The sequence below is a fragment of the Carassius carassius genome, chromosome 35 (genome assembly GCF_963082965.1).
Source record: "Carassius carassius chromosome 35, fCarCar2.1, whole genome shotgun sequence".
NCBI lineage: Eukaryota > Metazoa > Chordata > Actinopteri > Cypriniformes > Cyprinidae > Carassius > Carassius carassius.
The window spans coordinates 1,035,435-1,055,625 of NC_081789.1; the positions used below are offsets into that span (position 1 = coordinate 1,035,435).

Below are 20,191 nucleotides of genomic sequence, written 5' to 3' on the forward strand. Positions count from 1 at the left end.
CTTATTATTACCAATGTGCTTGCTATGTTTCTTGGAGTGGAGTGAAAGAATGTTCACTTTGATGTGATTGGTTTTAACAGCTCGTTCAGGTCTGTGTACATATATCAGAAGGGTCCCAGCGTAAGGAATACGTGGATAGTTTACTTTTAATGGCATCCCGAATCGTGTCAGAGGATTGATCGTAGCCTTTTGTAGAAAGGAAAGAAACATTTATTGAAAGATATAGCAGAGCAAACTCTGACTGCAGCCGCATCAAAAATGATTTCATAATGTTTTTTTTCTGGAAATGACCGTTTTGTTTTGATTATGTTTTCAAAACGCTTACAAGAGAAAGGGGGCGTTGGTAGTGTTTCCTATGCATGACGTTAGCCAATCATAACAGTGGCCGATTACTGACAAGCCTTAAATGACCCGCCCCTTAAAAACAGCTCGTTTAAGAGATAGGGTCAGAATGAGGGTTGAAAATAATTCATGTATGTATTTAAACTAAACAATAATAACAGTAATAATGAATATTAAATAAATAAATATCGGTAACCTCAATGAACATATTTAAATAAATAAGTAAATAAGTATGTCATATACTCGTTTAATATTTGTTCCGAGAATGAATAAATTATATGAGGGTATGACATAATTTTCATTTTTGGGTGAACTATCCCTTTAATTAATATGAAAAGTTAATATATTTATATTAAAAGTTGCAATACACACACACACACACACACACACACACACACACACACAAACACACACACACACACACACACACACACACACACACACACACACACACAGGATAAGCGAAAACCCTGATATTTAAAAGAATAACACTTTAAAAACTTTATTGAAAAAAATACAGAGTGACCTCAGAGTGAAAAGAGAGAGTGATCTCATTTGAGTGCTGCGTCTCTCTCCACTCTTTCCGCGAGCAATACGGAGCGCGTGCTAGCCTCACATTGACGTTCATGAGAGAGAGACAGAGAGAGAGAGAGAGAGAGCATCATTACTCCATCAACCCCCCTCAGAGTCAGTGGAGAGCAGTGAGCACCTTTGTGAGAGTTGCAGAGTTGCAGTATGTTTCCCGCTCCGCATCGTCTTCGCGTGGCTTTCACTTAATGCGCTGAACATTTCTGGAGGACATCTCTCTTTTTTTCAGCTCATATGATATCTCAGCTGTCTTTGGAATGATGGGGACCTTACATGACAGTATTGGATTTGTGCTCTTTTCCTGTTTGTCCATTCAAGTTGGATTTTCTCTTGATGGTAAGAATATTTACGGCTGAAAATACATTTACGGACTTTTAATGCATCACAGCAGTCCGTCATATAGTACACCAAATGATCAATTCTAAATATGCTCTCAATGGCTATTTTACAGTTAATACTACTACTCTATGCATTTTTGTAGCGCTTCTTCAAAAATAAGTGATAAAAGTTATATATACGCCAGCCTGCTCTCCGTGACCAGTAAAATAATAGATAAATCAACTGTTGATCTCGGGAAAACTCGTCCAATGTCTGCGTATCGTCTCGTGTCTGTCCTTCCTCTCCACATGAACTCATGCTTTGTGTCTTTGCCAGCATTATAGGTAGTAAAGGGTAATTTTGAAGGAACAGCACGCGCGACTTGCATCTCAAGTGGCGGCTGTTCGGAATTGGGCTTCGTTGAACGGAATGCGGTTGTTTTTCAGCACCATGGACAGCGCTCATTAAAGCCCTTATAAACGCAGCGGAACAAAATTCCTTCATTTCATTACATTTCACAGAGACAGACACTGCTCCAAGAACACGTCCATTCCAGTCGAAACCATTAATTCAATACATCTGTGTCGTCCTAAAAAGAAACGTGTGTGTGTGTGTGTGTGTGTGTGTGTTATATAATATGTATGTAATATGTCATATAATGTGTATAACAACTAAATATTTTAATACATTTTAACAACTTGTTTTTATTCAGTACATTTCTGATTGTTTATTATTATTACTATTGTTATTATTATTATTATTTTATTTTTCTTACAGATTTTATTTGCAGTTGATGATGTTTAATGAAAACAGAATATACATTTATTTTAATTAATTGTATAAGTTTTTGCTATATTATTATTATTAAAGAAGAAGATTATAAAGATGTGTAAAAATGAAATAGTTAAATTCAAGCACTGGTAGACTGATAACTTATGTCTCTCTTGCAGGAAAGTTTACCGATTTCCCTACTAACATCACTGCAAGGGAAGGACAGAACATTGAAATGGCATGTGCATTTCAAAGTGGGATGACCTCGGTTTACTTAGAGATCCAGTGGTGGTTTATTCGAGCTCCAGAGGAACTGACTACGAGCGAGGAGGAGGAGGATGATACGGAGGTAATAACATTTTATGCACGGGTTAAACAAGGGTTAATCGCTCATAACGTCATTCTGTAACTACCCAGCCTACAGGAGAAGCCTCCTAAGCATCCTTGGCACGTTGCATGAATTTCCCTCTTTCTGACGCACCTAGTGGATAAGCATCCATTTTATCCACCCACTCTTTGCACTTTTAATTGACTGGATGAACAGTTTTGCTCACTGCTGTTGAAGCGCTGCTTACTTGTTGTGTTTGCATTGCTGCTGGTTATCTTCTGCTGCAAAGCCACCTCAGCAATTAGATTCACTCATGTGTCCTTCTGAAAGACAGAGCGTCCAAAATATTCCTGTATTCCCACTCATGTCACATAATTAGACCCCCTAACCCTCCACGTCAAAACACACACTTACACAGCACACAATACATGTCAGACTAATCAGCTGTTTTGCTCAGAGATGTTGTCTTGCCTGATTCACGCTTCGTGATTCATACCGAATGGAAGACTCCTAAGGCTTTGAGATCCACAACAGAATCGCTCTGACATGCTCGTTTGGTCTTTTGAAGGACAAAACACAGAAGCGCGGCCTATCCAAATTACATCAATGGCCCATCGTGTGTGTTAGAGACGCCACTGGCTGACTGTCAACAAGTGTGTGTGTGTGTGCACCTTTGTTTGGAGCTGTTTCTATGTGAAGTGACTCCATGTTTAATGACAGGACATCAACAAATTATCTGAGTCAGTGCCTTGTTCTTATGCACATGCCAACATGGAAGGCTCACCTAGTCATTTCTGTTGAGAGATCTCTTTATAGTTGGGTTACAGTGCAGTTTGAGATGTATTCTCTTTTTGCATTTGCAGTTTGTCACCATCAACATCAAACAAGTTATTTTTCGTTTGATAAATGCACAAAAAGAAAAACATCCCTTTTTGTTCATGCTCAGATTTAACACTGCCATTACTAAGCTATTGTTGTCTCTTTATCGAACACATGTTGCAATGGCTTTGATCCATGGGATCTATCAATTTGCAGAAGCTGTAACGCTGAATGTGGCGTTGTTGATTGAATCTTATACTTCTCTGAGTGTTGTGCATCGAATGACATGCAGCTGGGTCCCCGGCAAGATGAACTCTGACAAAAATGAGGATCGAAGAGACGTCCTACAAAAAGACATCCAGCAATAATAAGAAGGGTGACACGAACCAATGGCTTCTGATGTATAATATCGAAGCGTTCACCTCTGAAGAGCAGCCATTTGGAGTGATATAGCAGCAGAGTGAAGGACTGCAGTGGTGCCGTTGCTGTGTCACTGTATCATCTGTAATGGATATGATCCTGAATCTGCAGCCATTGATATCACTATTGCTGACAGCCAAATGCACAGAGCTTCCCGGTGCTATTAATAGATGTGAATGAGAGATAGCACAGATTCATCTCTGTAATGATACATAAGGACTCACCTCTGGATAGGCCAAAGCACTTTGCTGTAATCTGCAACCGATTGCATCCCAGTCCTCAAAAGTCTCTCCACATGCTCGCTTGAATCAGATCAATCTTTGCACATTTCTGATATCCCATAGCAAGACAAGAGGCCATTTATCAAAAGAGCTATGGCCCACATAAATGCAAATGATAATGCAATTTCGAATGCAAAGATCTACTTTATTTGCATACTTATAGGAGCCCTACAGGCTGAAGTTCATTCTTTCCGATGCTCTCCGGTAAATTAGCTGGATTTATTCCAGCCCACCGGGTTCTATGGTGAACTTTGCTGCGACTTGCTGTCGTTTGTCAGGGAAGTTTATTAATCCAAACATTATTCAGAAAGAGATCAAGACTTGGGTATAGACTGACATTTTTAACCGAACGCTGCATACCTTGGTGCTGCTGACGGATGAATGCGAATGCAGGGAAAATTAGAGACTGTCAAATGTGAATCATCAAACAACATGTTTTTATCATCACTGTGCTTTTGTGCTACGATGACTAGTCATGGCAATACCTCGAATCATGCAATTACGGCTGCTCGTCACACATTCAGAGGGTTTTTATTAAATAGAAAAGGCACTGTGAGTCTAAAACAATTGAAATGTCAGGACTGGCTGTGTGATATAGGGTTTATGTTTTATAGTTTGGCCTCGGTTATTAACCTTTACATTTTTCGAATCAAATGATGGTAATAAGATGGATCAGAATTGTGCAAAAATAATTAATTTAGGCTGTGCATAAACAGAAGAACATTGGCTAAAATGAACCGAACAAAAGGATCTTGTTAAGACTTAATAGCTTGTGTGTGTTGGCTTCCCTTTCTTGATTTCTTAAGGGATAAATTACCATTGGCGTCTGTGACAAGAAGATAGCAGTTCCTCTAACTGAAAGACGATAGATCCATCAGTGTAATCATAATATGCACGAAGGTTGGCTGCAAGACAGGATCAAGCCCCATCAAGCACAGCAGCAGCAGAACATTAAAGGAACATGCTTCTTCATGACTCAGAGGCCAGAATTATATAGCAAAAGTTCACATTATATATCATATGCATGCAGATCCTGAAGGGCTATTCCAATGATTCATCTCCGATTTTACACACTGGCCAAATGTAGTCTTGATATATAACAGTTCAAAGAGAATATGGAAAGCATTATTGCTTATTAACGTCAGTAAAGTTATGCCATTTTCAAAAGTTTAGCGGTCAAAAAAAAAAAAGTATATATATATATATATATATATATTTTTTTTTTTTTATTCATTAGGTCTGCATTAAATTGATCAAAAGTGACATTATATATATATATATATATATATATATATATATATATATTTTTTTTACGTACATACATACATACATACGTACATACATTAATAATGTTACTAAAGATTGACATAAAATTCAATAAGTTACAATTTAACATACTGTATCCACATACAAAACAGCTACTTAAAATTATAATAATATTTCACAATATTATAATTTCTTTTTCCTGTATTTTTTCATCAAATAAATGCTTCCTTGGTTCAAATAAGAGGCAGTTTTATATACTAGTCTATGTTATAGATCAATTAAAAGACACGTGCTAAAGAAAAAAGTTATATTTTTTATAACTGTATAATAAGTGGCATTTATGCAGAATGACAAATATCATTCCCAGATTGCATTGCGATGCATCACCACATAAATCCATAATAAGTGGTTATATTTGGATTTTATTTACTACTGAAAAGTATTGATTGGTGTGCCATGTATATTCATTATTAATTTAATGTGACTAGTCTTCAATAAAGAAAAGCTTTTGGAAAATGGTATGAAATTATAAAGCTACAGTATTTTTATTTTATTTTATTTTATTTTATTTTATTTTATTTTATTTTATTTTATTTTATTTTATTTACCAGTACTTTACCCCCCCCCCTTCTTTCTTTTAGCATTTATATTTACTTGCAGTTCACTGTTTCTTGCACTGAAAGTGATGTCAAAACAAATTTCACTTGGAAATTGCTAGTAAATTTAAGAAAAACAGTTGTTTTCAATTGAACTAAATGTGATTCTACTAAAAGTAGAAAGACTGAAATAATATTTTATTTTAAAACATACTAAAATAAACTTTGTTTTGCTTTGAAAAATATATTTTGTACAGTGTAAACTGATCCTCCCCAACCACTCGTTTACAAGGTTATGCTCACTGTCTATGCAGACAGCACACTAGTGTTCAAGTATCCAATTCATTGGACAGATATTAGCCAGTTTCTCCCCAAATCCTGACCAGTGCTGCTGCTTGTGGCATGACTGAAGGCATTTTCAGTTATTTAAAGCTTAATTGACAGTATGAGGAGACAATGTTTTATCACTGAAGATTTCACACAAACATCTGCTTTTCTCGATGGAAACGAGCGGCCGATCTGGACAGCAGACTCCCTAGCAGTACAAAATCCATGCCATCCGCTCTGCCTCTCTCTTTAGCCCAATTACCACCCGGTTCTCTTTCTAAGTTCCTCCTCCAGACTTTTAAAGACAATCAGCTCCGAAGGTCAATGAAAGCGCGTGCCTCCAATAGCTGCCTCCATCAGCCTGGCCTATTGTTAGGCCAGACACATTCATAATCAATGTAATGCTGCTCTGATTAAGCTCTCCATCTGTGGACACGACCGACTCTGAACCAATCGTGTCCTTTCACAGATTTGTGAAACTTCAAATGCTCAGAAAACAGAGTCTTACTCCAGTCGGACTAGCGTACATTTACACTCTGAGTTTATTACTGAGTGTCAATAATGACACAGATATTGGCTTAATTGGAAGAGCTGCATGTCAGTTAAAGGACAGAGTTCATTTACAGCATAAACTGGAACTGCTTACACACGGTGGACTTTAATGAAAAGCTTATTATGATTGTGACGCTTACAGCTGAGAAGCACAATTAATTTTTGTAAAATTGCATTGAAATCTCAGAAGTCATAAACATGTTGACAGCGAGTCTCAAACTTTAATATGGAAACGTCATTGTGAGTCTGCTGCGAACAGCCGCATCGGTTTAAGTGCTTGCAAGAAATCTTACTAACATAATGTACAGTACATGCCACCAGGGAGTTTAAGGCAGAACTAGTATGTGTGGTTTAAACCACAATTTTTCATTAGCAATACTGAAAGTTTTTCAGTCCCGCTGGGATTTAGCACTGGGATGGATGTCGTGATCACTTAAAATGGCTGCTAATAGACTCTGAGTTGAGATGGGGGTGTTTTGAGAGAGCTCTAATTTCAGCACAGTTTTATACTGTAGCATTGCATTTAAATTTAAGTTAATTCTTAGAGAGGGTATGATCATCAGTATAACGGTCTGTTTGAATTCGACAGCCACCAGCTTGTGACTTTAAGGCAATCATTGGGCTTAAGAAATAAAATCATGCAGTAATGTATATTTTTTATAAATAAAAATATATGCTATTGCATTATACTGACCACTATCTAAAATTTAAGCCAGTAAACATGAAATAAATGGTGTTGTTTATATTCAAAATAAGTAACGCAGGGTTCATCATTGACAGTTAATTAAAATATATTCAAACGTTTGTGGTCAGTAAGACTATTTTAAAGAAATTTCTGCTTTTATTCACCAAGCACAGATTCAAATGATCAAAAGTAATAGTACAAATATTATTAATGTTACAAAAGATTAGTATTTCAATTAAAAACTGTTCTTTTGAACTTTATATTTATCTGCGTATCATGAAAAATCACGAAACTGTTTCCACAAAAATATTGAGCAGCACAACTGTGTTCAACATTGATAATAATCAGAAATGTTTCTTGAGCAGTAAATCATCATATCAGAATGATTTCTGAAGATCATGTGACACTGAAGACTGGAGGAATGATGCTGAAAATACAGCGGAGCATCACAGAAATACATTACACTTTAACACAGATTCACACAGAACACAGCTGCTTTAAACTGCAATAATATTTCACAATATTACTGATTTCCCTGCATTTTTATTCAAATAAATGCCTTTGTTAGCAGAAGAGACTTAAAGACCGCAAACCTTTGAATGGTAGTGGATAAAGATATACTGTATAGCTATACAATGAAATGACTTAATTTAATCAGAGCTGTGTTTTCTCATACAAAAACACTGCATAAAAGTCTCTGGGCGACAGTATCAAACTCGAAAAGGTAAATGTATATACATAAAAATATAAAACATATTAATACATAATAATAATAATAATAATAATAATAATAATAATAATAATAATAATAATAATAATAATAACTCTCTAATTTGCAAGTCATCTTAATTAGTACAGTGTTTCGCATGAATCAGTTATTTTTACATTTCATAATTCACCATTAGAACCGACTGTGTTACTTTCCAACACAACATCTGGGAGAGAGGGAATTGTTTAATTATTGCTTCAGTTGAGAGGCATTGACGCGTAAAGACTGCAAGTTGTGTTGCTTTTTTAACCTGATTTCTAAATGCCATGACTTCTGAGCTCAAAGCATAATGACTGACACTCTGCCCACCACAATGGTGCTACTGTGTTTGTTCTCACATCTTAATTCACACTGACATATGAACCTTGATGTCATTAACAAGCTGTGATAACCGCACAAAGGCTCTGATGGCAAAAATCACAAGGCACAGAATCATGGAAAGGGTCTCTGAGGAATAAACTGGCGCAGCTGAACTCATTCAGTCAGCACAAACTGCCAACAAAAACTGAAATAATCTGGCAAAGAATAGATATTCATCAGCCCACTGGAAAACAACAAAAAAGCCAACTCTTAGTGGCCCGCCTGACGATGTAAATTGAAGCTTCAGTGGGATGATGAGAATAAATGTGTGTGGGCAGTCACTCTTTTAATCTTTACTCTGGGCCGTTGAGGATTTGGAGATCCCAGCATAATGGATTATTTCCACAACTGCCACAAACGTGTGATAAAAAGAGGCTGCCACCAGCTTCCCAGAGAGAAAGAGGAGTGACTGGACAGAGGATCGTGTTTGGGGAGGGCCAATCAGCAGCCGTGTAATGTGCACAAAAGATGCCAGCAGCACAGTCCAACTCAATTTAGGGGATCAAAACAAAAGTAGTTCCCTTTGAAGACACCGGGCACTGTGGGGTCCAATTAGTGAATGACTCGCATTTGATCTGCCTCATCTATCTCTGGAATCGGCTTCGCAACAAGTGCATGTGCATTCCCGCGTGACTCTGGTGTAACGTCTAAACTTGATGAAGTGTGGCTTTGAAAAATATCACTGTTGAAAGAGAGAGAGAGAGAGAGAGAGAGAGAGAGAAACCCTGTTAAACTGTGGTTTTAAAAACACACAATTATGGCAGCTAATCACCAGATATATATATATATATATATATATATATATATATACATATTAGTGGTGGGCCGTTATCGGGGTTAACGTGCTGCGTTAACGTGAGACTCTTATCAGGCGATAAAAAAATATTGCCGTTAATCTATTCTCAAAGTTGGGTTGGCAGCTGGGTCTATACTAAGCAAGCTATGATGACTTTCACCTTGATATTTTATATAACCGACTGGCTGAGGCCAGCCTAAAAAGATGCTCAGGACAGTTGACGGGCCACTGCTGCGCATCGTCACGAAAGCTGATCTTTTTCACGTGTTTTTAAGCCTTACCGCTTGTCGATTTAAACATTAAAGCATCCAAACACAAGACGCGGAAAAGCTGAACAGAGTAACGTTAGCTAGTTACTCGCGAGCTGTGTTCGTTGCGCACGAGAGAGAGAGAGCCGCGTATCACGGACAGCGACACTGAACCGAGCTCTCATCTGCGAAGTTCTCCTCGAAGTCCCTCCTGCACCTGAACGAACAAATACAAGTCGCTGTTTGAACAAACAAAAAGATGTGAAAGAGCCCAATTCAGTACTCATGGTATTCTGGTGTTCAGAGCTCATGCAGAGAAAGGCGTCTCGAGACGCTAAAAATAAGCGTTTTCAAGTGTTTTGATCAAAACGCTTGAACACCGAATTTGCTTATTTTTGCTCTTGTGCCGACAAATACATACAAAATATGTCAAAACATCCACCTTGGAAATTATGCTCGAAAAAACTGTCAGTTATTTCTTAAATGAAAGTAAACAGTTGAGGAAAAAAATGGGATGTGTATTATATTGGATGCGTTCATCGTCTCTAAAAAAGTGACCGCGCCTAATTTAGCTACTGGCTGCTGTAATGTTAATCCAAGAAAATGAAAATGAAAATCACTCACTGCTCTTGACTGAATTACTTCGTTTTAACAGTCAAACCAAAATTATTCAGACACCAGATATATTTTTTGATATATATAGCAAAGCTGTAATAATGTTAGAAATGTTGAAGGTGTCTGAATAAATGTAGGTTTGATTGTATATTTCATTTTTACATTGAAGACTATCCAGTGCAATTTTACATTTAATTATTTGGTTTCTGTACCTTGACACCTACAAACATGAAAAAAACTTAAAAATTGTGTAAATAGCACAAATAATTAAAAATAAACGAACATACAAATTAAACAATTTCAAACAGGGCCCACTGGTACAACCTTCACCGGGTCCCGCTGACCCCAGCTACGGCCCTGCTCACGCCTGTTTCACACATACTCCATCTGCAGTGCATATGCAGTCCATGTGCGTTATGTATGTGGTGCAGCACGGACTCGATGTGCTTTCACACAGGACGCGTTTGCAGTCCGCTACTCGGTACGTAAAAGATCGCTGCATTGCTGCAGACGCAACGCTCCTGGAACGCAACTGGAATCCATTAACATGGGTCCTTCTCAAAGACTTACTGTTTGTTAATCTAGATTAATCTAGATTAATTTCAAGATCACAGTGAGATTAATCTAGATTTTAAAAAAAATATCTATGCCCACTTCTAATCTATATATATATATATATATATATATATATATATATATATAAATATATATAAATCAACTTTACTAAATTATTAATTACCATAAAAGGGCAATTACAATAAAAGGGCACATCATAAGTTAAGTCACCAAAACTTGGCTTTTATATGAATCATATAAAAACAAATTTATATGGAAAATTTGAAAACTGTGCACAATGCCATAAAGACTACTGTACAGGTGCATCTCAATACATTTGTGGAAAAGTTAGTTTATTTCAGAAATTCAACCCAAGTTGTTAAACTCATGTATTAAATAAATTCCATGCACACAGACTGAAGTAGTTTAAAGGGATACCCCTCCCCAAAATATTTTTTTTGTCATTTACCACTTAATGCAATGTTGTTCCAAACCCGTAAAAGCTCCGTTTATCTTCGCAACACAATTTAAGATATTTTGGATGAAAACCTACCAACTGCCAAGTAAGTAACAGTGTCAAGGTCCATAAAAGGTATTAAAAGTCATCGTCAGAATACTCCATCTGCCATCAGACGTGCAATCTGGGTAATTTCAAGCAACAGGAACACAATTTAGTCATTATTTTTGTTTTCTTTGGCTACAAAAAGTGTTTCTGTTGCTTCATATAACCCAGATGGAGTATTCTGACGATGACTTTTAATACCTTTTATGGACCTTGACACTGTTATTTACTTTGCAGTCTATGGGAACAACATGGGGTAAGTCATTAATGACAAAATTTACATTTTATGGTGGATCAACCCTTTAAAGGTACAATTTGTAAGATATTTGCAGTAAAATTTCCAAAAACCACTAGGCTAGTGTTATATATTTTGTCCAGCTGATTACTAACAATATCTCTAATGTTTTCAACTACTTGTAAATCATGAGAAAATTCCCATTCTAAACAGTGACACGGGGCAGTATAGTCACCTGTCAATGACGTGTTACCTTTTGTTACCGCCTTTACTGACGTAGAAACCACATGACAACAGTGTCGTGGACAAATGCGGAAGTAGTGTCTAGCATCCAGCAAACCACTAGCTTGCTTCAAGCAGTTCCTTATTTACTTCTTCTTGCACGTTTTATGGTGCATTGTTCTACTTATTTATGGAACATACTTACTGTTCACAGTCTTCCGCTGGTTCTGTCGACAAAGACAGCTCCTGTAAACGTAAGTGTACGGGCCAACCAAATGACTCAAGAAGAGTTTGGGACAAGTGGAGGGAAAGAGCGAGGATCAATATCGTTGTTGCATTTTCTAGATGGAGAGAGCTTCGCAACAAACTTCAACTAGAAAGACATACCGATCTCGCTTGTGTTTTACTCGATAGGTGAGTTGTTTTGATTTGTATCTTTACAGAAAACGTATGCTATTATAACGATCAACAAGATAAATATTATGGGGCATACACTCCAAATGCGAGGCATTGCGTCTCTAGACCCGCGCAAGGACGCGTCTGATCCATAGTCCGATCGCGTATTTGCATTGACTTTGTACTGTCAACCAGCAGCCAGATCACCCTGGAGCTCAAGACCGGTTTCCCACTGAAGCTAAGCAGTAGCTGAGCCTGGTCAGTACCTGGATGGGAGACCTCCTGTGAAAACTAGGTTGCTGCTGGAAGAGCTGCTAGTGAGGCCAGCAGGGGGTGTTCACCCTGGGTCCTACTGCCCCAGTTTAGTAATGGGACACTATGTGGTCATTAAAAATCCAAGTATGTCTTTCAAAAAGAGTAGAGGTGTGACCTCGGCATCCTGGCTAAATTTCCCCATTGGCCTCTGACCATCATGGCCTCCTAACAATCCCCATATCTACTGATTGGCTTCATCACTCTGTCTCCTCTCCACCAGTAAGCTGTGGGCGTTCTGGTGCACTATGGCTGCCGTCACATCATCCAGGTGAATGTTGCACACTGAAAAGCGCTTTATAAATGTAATGAATTATTATTATTATTATTATTATTATTATTATTGTGTGTAATCTACTCGCGCAAATTGTTGAACTCGCATTTGCTATGTATACCCAATTATTGTGTTTGAATGTACACGAGTACAATGTGAACAGTATCATCTCCGGAGCACAGTCTGGCTTCCGATCAGGGTATGGTTGTGTTACAGCTACCACTAAAGTGCTCAATGATATTACAACTGCGTTAGATAACAAACAACACTGTGCTGCTACTTTCATTGACCTTTTGACTCCGTTGACCACAATACACTCATCCACAGACTCAGCAGCATTGGTGTCACTGCATTAATTCTCAAATTATCTGTCTCACCGGGTTCAACGTGTAAGATTTGAAAACCGCTTCTCCCATTATCTCCCATTTACCAGGGGTGTCCCCCAAGGCTCCATCCTTGGCCCTACACTTTTCTTAATTTATATTAATAACATTCCCCAGGCAGTTGGTAATTCACTCATTCACTTATATGCTGATGATACAATCCTTTATGCCACAGGTTCCTCCCCTGAGGCTGTTCAAGCTACCCTGTAAGATAGCTTTTACCAACTACAGCAGTCTTTTACACATCTCAAACTCACTCTCAATACCTCCAAAACAAAAATAATGTGGTTTTACCATAAGGGTACTATGCCTCCACCTGCCCTTAACATCACTACCTGCAAGGGGGCTATTCTAGAACAAGTCACTGCATATAACTACTTGGGCATCTGGTTGGAAACTTCACTTTCTTTCACCATTCACATATCAAAGCTGCAATCAAAGGTCAAAGCTAAGCTAGGTTTCCTTTACAGAAACCGCTCTTCATTCACCACCTCTGCCAGACTTACTCTCATTCAAATGTCTACACATGTTAGACTATGGATACACTATATACAGGGTTGCTTGCAAGTCCACTCTTTCAAAACTTAATGCTCTTTATCATTCTGCTATCAGGTTTGCCACAAATGCACCATTCAATACACACCACTGTGCTTTATATTCATCTGTTAACTGGCCCTCCCTTCACAAAATTCACTGGTTCACCTTCATTTACAAGACACTTTTTGGCCACTCACCTCCTTACTTATGTCACCTGCTGCTGCCAAAGCCCGTCACATATAACACTCAGTCCTCACTTCATCTCCAACTAAGCATTTCCAAAATTAATTATGCGTATGGTCTTACATTTTCAATCTGCTGCCGCACGCGATTGGAATGCTCTGCAAAACATTGTCAAACTAGATAAACTAATTCCAATTTCATCCTTAAAAACTAGTATATCATACTTGTTCACGGACAAATGCAGTTGCTTCACTACATAATTATCTAAGTTTTTTTTTTTTTTTTTTTTTTTTTTTACAGTAAATATATTGATTGAAATGTATTTATGTAAATGCTAACCTGTATTTCTAATGTTCTGTATTTATTTTAGCCCTACTTCCCTTTCCCTAAGTGGTCATTCCACTTGTCAGGCCGCCATTGTAAATAAGAACCTGTTCTTACTGACTTGCCTGTAAAAATAAAGGTTGAATGAATATATTTGTTGAACAAGTGGTAATCATTTTCATATCGTCTGATTAATGGCCATCAGTGGTTCGGTAGAAGACAACAAATCCCATCATTCCACGCTCCTTCTTAGGGTCATCAAACCACGCGATTGTTATTGTTTTGATAGTTTGCCCTCTAGTGGCAGGTCCTACAACCTGTACCTTTAAGTCTTTGGTACTTTTAATTGTGATGATTTTGGCTCACATTTAACAAAAACACACCAATTCATTATCTCACCAAATTACAATATGATGACATGACAATCAGCTAATCAACTCAAAACACCTGCAAAGGTTTCCTGAGCTTTCAAAATGGTCTCTCAGGTTGGTTCACTAGGCTACACAATCATGGGGAAGACTGCTGATCTGACAGTTGTCCAGAAGACAATCATTGACACCCTTCACAAGGAGGGTAAACCACAATCATTCATTGCCAAAGAAGCTGGCTGTTCACAGAGTGATGTATCCAAGCATGTTAACAGAAAGTTGAGTGGAAGGAAAAAGTGTGGAAGAAAAAGATGCACAACCAGCTGAGAGAACCACAGCCTTGTGAGGATTGTCAAGCAAAATCGAATTTGAGTGAACTTCACAAGGAATGGACTGAGGCTGGAGTCAAGGTGTGTCAAGGACTTTGCTGAACCACAGACAACGTCAGATGCGTCTTACCTGGACTAAGGTGAAGAAGAACTAGACTGTTGCCCAGTGGTCCAAAGTCCTCTTTTCAGATGAGAGAAAGTTTTGTATTTCATTTGGAAACCAAGGTCCTAGAGTCTGGAGGAAGGCTGGAGAAGCTCATAGCTCAAGCTGCTTGAAGTCCAGTGTTAAGTTTCCACAGTCTGTGATGATTTGGGGTGAAATGTCATCTGCTGGTGTTGGTCCACTGTGTTTTTTGAAAACCAAAGTCACTGCACCCGTTTACCAAGAAATCTTGGAGCACTTCATGCTTCCTTCTGCTGACCAGCTTTTTGAAGAAGCTGATTTCATTTTCCAGCAGGATTTGGCACCTGCCCACACTGCCAAAAGCACCAAAAGTTATTTAAATGACCATGGTGTTGGTGTGCTTGACTGGTCAGCAAACTCACCAGACCTGAACCCCAGAGAGAATCTATGGCTATTTTCAAGAGGAAGATGAGAAATTGAGTACATGTACAGTAAATGAACATACTTTCCAGAAGGCCAACAATTCATTAAAAAAAAAAAAATAATAATAATATTGGTCTTATGAAGTATTCTTATTTGTTGAGATAGTGAATTGGTGGGTTTTTGTTAAATATGAGCCAAAATCATCACAATTAAAAGAACCAAAAACTTAAACTACTTCAGTCTGTGTACATTGAATTTATTTAATACACAAGTTTCACAATTTGAGTTGAATTACTGAAATAAATGAACTTCCATGGCATTCTAATTTAATGGGAAGCACCTGTAAATATTGTACAAAAGATTGAAGAATGATTTAATCATTAACAAATAAACAAAGTATAGCATAAAAATCTATACATATGTAGTTAAAGTCAAAAGTGTATTTACACCTTGAAGAATCTGTAAAATGTATTACACTGTATGATTTTGAGATCCATCTTTTCACACTGAGGACAACTGAGGGACTCATATGCAATTATTACAGAAGGTTCAAACGCTCTCTGATGCTCCATAAGAAAAAAAAAAACACTTCAATTAAGAACCACGGGGTGAAACCTTTTTCAAGATCTGGGTAAATTGAATTTATTATGTCTTCTGGGAAAATGTAAGTATATTTGTAGCTTTTGAAAGGCAGTACTAATAAATAAATAAATATACATATATGTATGGACACACGCACACACACACACTCACACACATCTTCATTCTGTTAAAAAGTTAGTTTTAATGCATGGTTTTATCTACTGGAGCATCAGCGAGTGTTTGAACCTTCTGTAATACAGTAGTTGCATATGAGTCCCTCAGTTCTCCTCAGTGTGAAAAGATGGATGTCAAAATCATACAGAAAAAGTTGGAAAGGGTTCAAATACACACAAAAGTAATTTTCTGAAGAAAAGTAGGCAGTTTAACTGTTCAGGACAAACAAGGGACTCAAAAACACCAATCACTAAACAAAAAACTTGTGACCTGGGTCATTTTTATAAATGTAACTATTATTTTCTCTTGTGGACTATAAGTACACCTCTTTTATATGAAATATCTCATTCAGGTCAGTACTAAATAAACGATGTATGATCCCTCTTTTTTTTTTGGTAAAATAATTGACATTTTGCAAATTCTGCAAGGTGTATGCAAACTTTTGACTTCAGCTGTAAATATGTATTTATAAAATATACAACTACACCAAGAGGGAACATAACTATCCAGTCACTATTAACAAAGTTAACTACTCAGTAGAATTATTCTAACTTCTAAAATGGTCCTTTTCATTTTCAAAACTTTTTTTTATGTTAGTGTAGTTTTTTTTTTTCAACTATTTTTTTCCATTTTTTTTTATCTTAGAGGAAATAGCAGCATAATATCCTAGCTAAACAAATGTCTTGTTGAATATAGATTTTGTAATTCATACAAAAGCTTTATGCTAAATGTAAAATGTAATAAAAATGTTTTAAAAAAAAAATCATTTTGGTTTTTATCTAAAAATTCAGCAAAAACTGAACCAATGTCTTGAAATGTACCATTAGAATAATGTCTTGAGGTGTTGTGACGATGATGCATGTAGAATATTTGACTACTCTGGTCTGTTAAATTATTTAAATATAATGTACATCCAAGATGTAAATAATAATAATAATAATAATAATAATAATATATTTTAATGTGATATTATAGATGTTCATTTGATATTATATGGTAATTCATGTGCAAAACCATTTTACAATGAATTGCATTCCTGACAAACCTGTAGCATTTTTTGTACAATTTTGTGGATCTGAACTCTATGGACTGTTTTCTTGCTGTTCTTATCTCATTTGTTGTGGAACTGGAATTTGATTCCCAGATAACCAGAATCGCACCTCAGCAGGAAATTACTAATGGATTCTGACAGAAATCCCGAGACGGCCAGCGTTTGATTTCACTGCAGGATTACATGAAGGCAGCATATTGGAAGTATTGAATGGCACCTGAACTTCTGTATATAGAAAGCTTTCTTTCATTTCGTTTTACAGCTCTTTCCAAATGTACTGTATTGATATTCCTCAAACGTTCATGTTAGTGATTGTTCTGAACCTCAAACACAGAGTATTCAATTAATTGAGCTCGAATTGTGCACAGAAGACACAAAATCCATTTAAACCTTGTTTTGTAGATGATTTCAGTTGCATTTATACTATATGTTTTTAATAAAAAAAAAAAAAAAAAAAAAAAATATATATATATATATATATATATATATACACACACATATACAGGTCCTTCTCAAAAAATTTGCATATTGTGATAAAGTTCATTATTTTCCATAATGTAATGATCAAAATTAAACTTTCATATATTTTAGATTCATTGCACACCAACTGAAATATTTCAGGTCTTTTATTGTTTTAATACTGATGATTTTGGCATACAGCTCATGAAAACCCAAAATGCCTGTCTCCAAAAAATTAGCATATTTCATCCGACCAATAAAAGAAAAGTGTTTTTAATACAAAAAAAGTCACCCTTCAAATAATTATGTTCAGTTATGCACTCAATACTTGGTCAGGAATCCTTTTGCAGAAATGACTGCTTCAATGCGGCGTGGCATGGAGGCAATCAGCCTGTGGCACTGCTGAGGTGTTATGGAGGCCCAGGATGCTTCGATAGCGGCCTTAAGCTCATCCAGAGTGTTGGGTCTTGCGTCTCTCAACTTTCTCTTCACAATATCCCACAGATTCTCTATGGGGTTCAGGTCAGGAGAGTTGGCAGGCCAATTGAGCACAGTAATACCATGGTCAGTAAACCATTTACCAGTGGTTTTGGCACTGTGAGCAGGTGCCAGGTCGTGCTGAATAATGAAATCTTCATCGCCATAAAGCTTTTCAGCAGATGGAAGCATGAAGTGCTCCAAAATCTCCTGATAGCTAGCTGCATTGACCCTGCCCTTGATAAAACACAGAGGACCAACACCAGCAGCTGACATGGCACCCCAGACCATCACTGACTCTGGGTACTTGACACTGGACTTCAGGCATTTTGGCATTTCCTTCTCCCCAGTCTTCCTCCAGACTCTGGCACCTTGATTTCCGAATGACATGCAAAATTCCCACAGACTTCCCACTGAGGTGCCTTGATACAGCACTCTGGGAACAGCCTGTTCGTTCAGAAATTTCTTTCTGTGTCTTACCCTCTTGCTTGAGGGTGTCAATGATGGCCTTCTGGTCAGCAGTCTTACCCATGATTGCGGTTTTGAGTAATGAACCAGGCTGGGAGTTTTTAAAAGCCTCAGGAATCTTTTGCAGGTGTTTAAGAGTTAATTAGTTGATTCAGATGATTAGGTTAATAGCTCGTTTAGAGAACCTTTTCATGATATGCTAATTTTTTCTGAGACAGGAATTTTGGGTTTTCATGAGCTGTATGCCAAAATCAGTATTAAAACAATAAAAGACCTGAAATATTTCAGTTGGTGTGCAATGAATCTAAATATATGAAATTTAAATTTTTATTATTACATTATGGAAAATAATGAACTTTATAACAATATGCTATTTTTTTGAGACGGACCTGTATACACACACACACACACACATATATATATATATTAGAGGTTTAACGGTACGCAGAGATCACTGTTCGGTACGTACCTCGGTTTTAAAGTCACGGTTCGGTTCATTTTCGGTACAGTACGGGAACAAAATGGAAACATTAAACTGCAGGTTGTTTATTACTTTAAACTTTTTTTTAACAATTTGTTTACACTTTTTTAAAATATTTTTTAATAAAATATATATAAAATTAAAAAAGAATAAGAAATAAAATACTGCTGCAAAGTTCTCCACTAAATAAAATACTCTCAGTCTCAAACCAATATCATATAATAAAATATAATGAACAATATAAATAAATAACTATGATTACAGTGCAGCATTACCAATCACAGCTTGTAGGCCTGCTCATATTTAAAAAAAAAAAAAAAAAAAAAAAAATATATATATATATATATATATATATAACTTATATATACTTATATTATATATAACTTTTCCAAAGTGTAAAGTGCAGCATCAACAGTTTCAGTTTTTAGACCTGCTCAGATTTCGTTATTGCGTTGGACCGATCGGAATTAAGAGCAAAGGTCTGTTTAAATGCCGACGGGAGCTGCGTTTGAATCACAATCATTTTTTTCCTAGTTGTAGTGATGTTCACACTCGAGTGATGCCTTTTGAAAACCTTAGGCCGGTGACACACTGGCATATTGCACCTGTCAAACATAGTCTATTTTGCCGTCAATACTGTTGACGGTGTCCTTTATCAGTAGCCTTTATATTTATCAACATGAAGTATAGATATTGTTGTCGTGAAGACAAGATCCTGGTCTGTCGGTGGTCTCCCTCTATGTGACCTACAGCAGCAGCAGCACGCCAGCGCTGCGTCAGGCACGATTCTGGTGTGTAAAGACACAGAAAATGTGAAGCAACTGACACGCAGCAGAAACGCCACGCTCACGCCACGTAGTCAGTGTGTCACCGGCTTAGAATCAGCTGCAGGGCGGGATTTGCACTGAACACGGAGACTTCCGCCACTTAATATGTTCGTTTGGAAACATGAAAATGTACTTATGTTCTGCGTACAAAATATTGCATTCGGTCAATCGGTACACACGTGCACCGTACCGAAAGCCCTGTACCAAAACGGTCCGGTACGAATACACGTACCGTTACACCCCTAATATATATATATATATATATATATATATATATATATATATATATATATATATATATATATATATATATATATATATATATATATATATATATATATATATAATTATTATTATTATTTTT

The 20,191-nt window shown here is 36.9% G+C and overlaps 1 protein-coding gene across 1 annotated transcript in view; it reads left to right on the forward strand.

Annotated features, from left to right (window-relative positions):
- Positions 1 to 990: 990 nt before the first annotated feature.
- The window catches only part of LOC132115657 (V-set and transmembrane domain-containing protein 2A-like), a 54,070-nt gene continuing 34,869 nt past the window's right edge, over positions 991 to 20,191 (forward strand). The window contains exons 1-2 of the mRNA XM_059524070.1: positions 991 to 1,266; positions 2,199 to 2,368. Coding sequence (XP_059380053.1) covers positions 1,188 to 1,266; positions 2,199 to 2,368 — 249 coding nt within the window. The 5' untranslated portion in view covers positions 991 to 1,187. The remainder of the gene's footprint in view (positions 1,267 to 2,198; positions 2,369 to 20,191) is intronic.